General features: G+C 33.4%; 1 protein-coding gene and 1 pseudogene across 1 annotated transcript; one reads left to right on the top strand and one right to left on the bottom strand.

Moving 5' to 3' along the window:
- The first annotated feature begins 5,524 nt into the window (after nucleotides 1-5,524).
- On the top strand, nucleotides 5,525-6,782 carry LOC141437281 (uncharacterized). Its single transcript, XM_074100545.1, has 5 exons — nucleotides 5,525-5,714; nucleotides 5,804-5,860; nucleotides 5,932-6,148; nucleotides 6,228-6,313; nucleotides 6,591-6,782. The coding sequence occupies exons 3-5, from the start codon at nucleotides 6,128-6,130 to the stop codon at nucleotides 6,652-6,654; spliced, it is 171 nt and encodes a 56-aa protein (XP_073956646.1). The 5' UTR covers nucleotides 5,525-5,714; nucleotides 5,804-5,860; nucleotides 5,932-6,127; the 3' UTR covers nucleotides 6,655-6,782.
- LOC141437211 (cytochrome P450 315a1, mitochondrial-like) overlaps nucleotides 6,669-7,431 on the bottom strand; it is a 2,973-nt pseudogene continuing 2,210 nt past the window's right edge.

Here is a 7,431-nt window from a genome sequence, read left to right as displayed (position 1 = left end):
CAATCCCTCCTGCTGGGTCGTGCTGAGTCACCGACTTCGAGCTAGTACGTACTTACATAGAAAAATATTTTCAAGGGTTTTGTAGTCGGTTCCATTTTTTGGAGTCGGTTTTTTTTTTGTTAAAAATTTTCTTTATTTCTCACTTTTTAGTGATTCTTAGCCAAAGTACATCTCACAACAATTCCATTAAGCCCAAACACGACTTAGTTACGTTGTTTTATAACAGAGTTCCGTTGCCTACCTTCTGGCTTCAGTATCAGTCTTCTTCTTAGTCGCTTATCTAGTTAAGTATATTAATCATGATAATTTAAATTTAACCCGTGAAATACTTGTTATTGAGTAGTTCCGTTCAAATCTGGTCCAAAAATTATGTTTGCAAGAGCAAATGCACAAGTTACTGCTAATATATGATTTTCAAGAGCAAATAATTGAAGAGTTCCCTGATTTCTTAATTCGATCTTCTCCTTTTACCATATTAGTACCTATAAATAATTTTGAAATCAAAATTTCCAAATCTTCTATTACAGTGGTAATAAACAGCTTATGGGACCTAATTGAGCTTTTCTGGAGGGTATAAAAAAAAATCATATTTTATAAATCGGTAAAAGGACCCATAACACATGCTTTGAAGCTTACTTTGGGATTAAGAAAATTGATGGCTTTGGTCCCGTATATTTATTTATTGTACATCGAAATATTTTTGAGAAAATTTAAATAATTCATAAATAGCAAGCCATAGTGTCCAATGATGTATACATCGACCTTTATAATTATGACATAAAGGTAAGTAATAGTTAATGTATGCATTTTGAGTAAAAGTCATAACTTTATCAAAAATCTGCACTTACGGATACATAAACCTTGGATGTATTTTGGACAAGTGAAAATTATTCCTAACTCATTATTTATTACATTGTCTGGTCATTAAGAATATTGCTACGTGACCACAGGGCAATTTGATGGGTCGGTAATAGATTCCCGAACAACCGAAGTATGATTAATTGAAAGGTTTATGTTCGACGACGACGCATCGAGGAGGAGCCTGATAGGTTCAACTGTGACAAAAACAAATTCCGACCTATAAAAACTTAAGGATAAGAGTTTGTTTGATAGTTAGGTAATCAAATGTACTTATTAATCCTTGGCTATAACCAAAATTACTTAACTGGAAGTAAAATAACATTTTCATCGCAATATTTAAACATAATTGGTAAAATAACGGTTTCTATAGAAACTAAAATTCAGTATTGAAGTTTTTGCTAAAAATTAAGAGTTTGTTATACTTTTCATACCAGGAAATAGTTTTTTAAACAGCGTGAATAGTTAAGATTGGAATAACTGAACAATTATATAAACGATAATTATACCAAAAATAAGCTTGAAGAACCAAAACTACCACTTTAATATTACGTGATATACCACGGTATTACAATCAACAGTTAAAAAATGGCGCCTATCGCCGCTGTATTTTATTTTCCATTTTAAATCGTATTTCCGGGCCAAAAAATATAAAAAAGTATTCAGAACTCGTACAAAAAACTATAAAAAGCCGATTGAAAAACCATAACATTAGTCAATTGCCATAACTATTTTGTAAAACACTAAATAAGATTCGAGTCTGGTTGTATGTGGTGTACGCGTTAGTTATGGCAAATACTCTTGTCGGTGCCATTTCGGAAAATCACGAATTGCGAGATCTTTGATTCATTCACATACACTAGCGCTAATAGATCCGTGAGTCGACTAAATAAGCTTTTTATCTTGTAAAATATATTTTTTAAGAAACCTTCGGTTTGATTATAAAATGCGTATTTTAAATTGCCGCGGTGATGGCCGTCGATTTCGATACGTTAATTCCGTAATCGGCGCCGTTACCTTATAAATCATGATATTTAAATTTAACCCGTGAAATACTTGTGTTATTGAGTGAGTTGGGTTGGTCAAATTTGGTCTTCACCATCAGTTCCACTAAACCAAATTATATTTGCAAGAGCAGACAAGTTACTGTAAAATGATCCAATTACCATAGGGTCACTATAAGAATTGAAGAGTTCCTCGATTTCCTTAAGATTCGATCTTCAGATCCTAATTTGCTGCTTATGGGACCTTTGAAAGCTTTCTGGACGAACTAAAAAAAAAATCATATCGGTTCATAATGACGGTGTTTCAGGTAATAAACATAAAAAAATATATATTGAATTCAGTTAAAAAAAGAATGTTTGTTCTCGGGTTTGGGTGTTTAATATGTATTTAAGTATCCATCTAATATTATAATGCGAAAGTAACTCTGTCCGTCTGTCTGTCTGTCTGTCTGTTACGCTTTCACGCAAAACCGCTGAACCGATTTGGATGAAATTTGGTACAGAGATAGAATAGACCATGGGAAGAACATAGGCTATCTTTTATTGCGAAAAGAGGCTTTAAGGGGTTGAAATGGAGGGTTAAAGTTTATTTGGTGGAAGTGTCGCTGTCGAAATAAAAACCATGAAATTTGGCATTTAGCACTTAATAAAAAATAAGTCGGTGTGTTTTAGCTTTTTGAAAATTCGACGTATGAGGGGATGAATAGGGATGAAGCTCATATGGGAGGTCGTCATTATCGAAGAAAAATCGATGTTTCTTTATGAAACTTGGCATTTGGGCACGTGATAAGAGATAAATAATTGTTCACGCGTTTTTTAAATTCTCCCTGTGTGGGGTGAAATAGGGATGAAGTTTATATATGTAAGATCGTCATTTTTGAAGAATAAATCGATGGTTCTTTATGAATTGGCATTTGGACACGTGATAAGAGACAAATAGATATATTTTCGCGCATTTTTTTAAATTCGTCCTGTGTGGGGGTGAAACTTTATATGAAGGTCGACATTGTAGAAGATAAATCGATGGTTCTTTATGAAACTTGGCATTTGGGATTTGAAATAAATAGATATTGTTCAAGGGTTTTTTGAAAATTTTACCTACCTGCGAGGGGATGAAATAGGATGAAAATTATATGGAAGTCGACATTATCACAGATAAATCGATGAATCTTTGTGTTTAGGTATTCGATAAGAACAAAAAAAAAACGGTTAAAATCGACTCGGACTCGCGCACCAAGGGTTCCGTGCATAGGTATTTATGAATGTCCAGTGTTAGCAGAGCTTATTCTAAGCTCATAAGCAAAATGTACGCAATGTGGGGTCATTTTAAATGACTAATTGACATAGACAGTCAGACACGAAAAATTATGATTTTCAGATTTTTCTTACTTATTTTGCTGTAAAGGGAATAAAATTTGCTATAAAGTAGAGCTTCCTTTATACAATATTTCAAGTTTCTAGGACAGCCGGAAGTACCCTTTAACTTTTTTTCATAGCTTCCGGGACGTTTTGGGTTTTAATTTCAACTCGATACTACCTATCCGTACGTTTACGGGATAAAGGGTCTTGACAGACAGACGGACGGACGGACAGCAAAGTCATCCAATAAGAGTTCCATTTTTTTCCTTGAGGTACGGAACCCTAAAAAATATTTGTGCCGGCTCTTTTCAAATTTCGAAATTTTTCATACCTACTTGAAATATGGGGATGAAAGTTCGTAACGAATTCCAAACAATTTACTATAAGTATATTTATCGGAAATATGTGTAGCTATGCTTAGTAAGAATGCCGTCTTAATTATAATCCTACCCCCTAACTTACAATAAAGGACGTAAGATGTCAAGAGCTCACTATGAAGAATTGTCCTTTGTGTTGGAGGTAAAATACTTATGTTTTACCAAAGAATGGAAGAACAAAAAAATAGTTTAGATATAAAGCAATGTATTAAAATAGGTTATTTCAGTAAACGTAGAAGTTTCTATCTGCTATTATTGGAAGAAAGGTACCTATATAAATTAAATACTTTCCAATGTTACTATTCCACGCGGACGAAGTCGCGGGCAAAGCTAGTGTATCTATAAATAATTATATTTATCGTTACTTAGTACCCATAACACAAGCTTTGCTAAGCTTACTTTGGGACTAGGTCAATTGATGTGAATTGTCCCGTGATATTTATTTATTTATTACATCGGAAATATCGGAATAAGAGTTTGTGGTACAGTCGAATTCATAAATAGCACCACAGCCATAGTGTCCATTGATGTATACATCGACCTTTATAATTAGTGACATAAAGGTGTAGAGGTAAGTACCATATATATTTTAGACATTTTGGTAACGTATATATTTATTCCTATGATTATATACATATTTTTGAAGACGGATACATATACACCTTGGATGTGTTATGGACCAAGTGAATAATTATTAAAACTTCATTATTTATTACATTGTCTGGTCATTATGAATATTGCTACGTGATCACAGGGCAATTTGATTACAAATGATTTTTAGGCAACCGAAGCAACCGAAGTATGATTAATTGAAAGGTTTTAGGTTCGACGACGAGCGCAGCGAGGAGGAGCCTGATAGGTTCAACTGTGACAAAAACAAGAATTGAACTCTACCATTACTTATAGATAACTTACTTTACTGATTTTGATAGATATTTAATTTCATAGTTAGGTAATGAATAAACTATAAAACTAATAATAAGTTTAAACTTGGCTTGTAAACCACCCATGTTTCTTGATCTCGAGAGAGAAGTGACATTAATTCAGCCACAACAGTATAAAATATAATATGGTAATTTGAAGCGTGTGGTTTTTTAGATTTTTCGGGCCAGTAATATTTCGATTCATGATTCAATAAAAATTCTAGGCAGGATAATGCATTCGCTTGATTTAGTTATTCATTTCGTAAAGTATTAGACAAGGATTTAAACAGAAAGTAAGTTTTGTTATGTCCAAAACGGAATTATATTGGTCAGTAATAAGAATAATTATGATAAACTAGCGGACCCGGCATACGATGTGCTGCCCGGAAAAACATCACTTATCCTCCTGCGACCCACCATACAACAAAAATTTACATCGAAATTTAAATCTTAATGTCTCATAGATAAAGTTGAATTTATTTTTTGTTAATTTGAACGATACAGAGCAAATGACACTATTCCTTTTTCGAATGATATAAATTCTATTGATAGCTATTATCACTGAACCCAAGAGGTAAATTAACTATGATAATATACCGACAGCAACGCCACCTACCGGTGCAAATGTGTTTTCAAACCATTAGGAACCTATTGAAATATATAGTTAGGTGACAATCACACGTACAGAAGAATTTTATATATAGTGTTAGCTGCTGTGCAGCTCTTGCCCGCGACTCCGTCCGAGGAGGTGCAAACTTAGCTTGATCGGGATATATAGAGATTTCCTATTTGGCGGTTAGCTCAGATTATTATTTGGTGGTCAGGGAGTTGGGGGAATTTTTTTTGTATGCACAGGCAACACTAACAATATTTCCGTATTTCCGTTTTTTGCCTGAGGGGCTACTACAAAACTCGCAAAACGAAGTTCGTATTGCACCGTCTCTTTCACTCGCGTATTAAATGACATAATCGTAGTAGCCCTCTGATTTCCCAGTTTGTGCCAGTCTGTGGTATAGTGACTTGTCAAATTTTCTCAAATCATTGGCTTTAGCTTCAACAGTCAACGTCGTAGAGTAAACTAAATAATATTTTCTAATAACAGAAAGTCTAACAGTTAAAATGACGTCAAAAATAAAACCGAGGAACCAGCAAAAGAAAAAACAGAACCTGTAGTAGCTCAAAATGAGGATTTGGTAAGAAATTGATTTATCATTCTCAAAATTTTATTGTTCACGAAGATGCATCTAATCACGTAAGTATTTGAAATGCTTTAAATTTACAGTCGGAGGAAGACAAGCGACTGCAAGAAGAGCTCAATATGCTCGTGGAGAAGTTAAAGGTAAATATTCTAAATAAGAGCTTTTCTCAAACCTAAGTGGATTCTTAACCTATATACTTCATATTTTGCAGGGACCTGAAGTAGATTTATTTTTCCTGCTTTACAAATGTTGAGCAATCTAATAAGAACATCTACAACCTCTATGACATCAGTACCAAAGCCACTGAAGTTCTTGAGAGAACATTATCCAGCACTCAAAGAAGTGTATGAAAAAATAAAGATGCAAAAACAAAGAAATTCTGTGCGGACGTAGTTTCTGTACTTGCAATGGGAGTCAGTGGTTCAGTTGTAAGTATTCTTTCATTGTTTTCATTTTGATGATTGTTGTTAAAAATTATAACCTACTTTTTTTTTCATAATTTTTCAGGATGCTGCTGAGAAGCGAGAGTGTCTCAAGTACTGTTTACTGGGAACAATGTCCAATGTTGGAGACTGGGGCCATGAATATGTTAGGTAGGAAGCACATTTCAACAATACAGAGTAATGAGAGATAAGCTTTTTGCACTCAAAGGTGTTGTCTAAGAAATTTTTAACTTATTCTTAGTAATTTTATTGACATTGACATCAAGGGTGAAGCGAGGTATAGGCAGGGGTGAGAGCTGCAACCTGCTAGTTTTTATCTCCTGACCTCCTACAATACGCCCTTGCATGACATTTTGAATACCTAGTCAAATAACTAATAGTTACATAAAAAAGATTCATACATAATTTTGACTATTTGTATTTGTAGGCAACTAGAGGGTGAAATAGCTGAGAGTGGAATGTGGAGAACATGGAGACACTTTTGCCACTAGTGCGCGATGTAGTGTCATTTGACATGCAGCACTCTGCAGAAATCCAGGCTTGTGATTTGCTGATGGAAATTGATCGCCTGGACCTTCTGACACAACATATGGACCAAAGCAATTATCCTCGTGTCTGCCTGTACTTATTGGGTAAGTTGTAGTTAAGGTCTCAAAAATGTGTTTGTCAAAAATATTCAGCTAAAATTAGAAATAAATCTAATGTGTTTAAAAAAACACAAGTATCTTCTGATAAAAAAAATCTGGACATGAAATAAAAATATTTATTTGTTAAAGCACGAGTTACATAAAATACAGCTGTTCGGTTTCTTTTCCTGTTCTTTTTGTTTTGCCTTGCGGCATGCAAATATTTAAGTCAGTCAAAATAATAACATTATGACTATATAATTTAGGATAATCATTTTCAATTTTTAAACATGTAAACTGTTATAGCTATTTACCATATATATTTTAATTTAATTTATTTTTTTGTCAATAAACAATTACATTGTCACAGTTAAAAAACCAATATATATATTAATTCAAAACAGAAAAACTAAAGAAAGTTGTAATGTTGATACAGTATCCATAATGAGGATAGAACTCAAGACATGAACACTTATGTCATTGAGTTGGGATGTTTGGTGGCAATTTTGAACAGTGCCATGGAGTAGTTATTATAGATATTTTTATGATTGAATGAATGAATTAATGATGCATAAGAATTCGAACAAAGTATGTTGTTTAATTGTCATGAATGAAATATCTTGATATATAGTAGAGATAATA

Source organism: Choristoneura fumiferana, chromosome 17 (assembly GCF_025370935.1).
Source record: "Choristoneura fumiferana chromosome 17, NRCan_CFum_1, whole genome shotgun sequence".
NCBI lineage: Eukaryota > Metazoa > Arthropoda > Insecta > Lepidoptera > Tortricidae > Choristoneura > Choristoneura fumiferana.
This window is presented reverse-complemented; position numbering and strand designations above follow the sequence as displayed.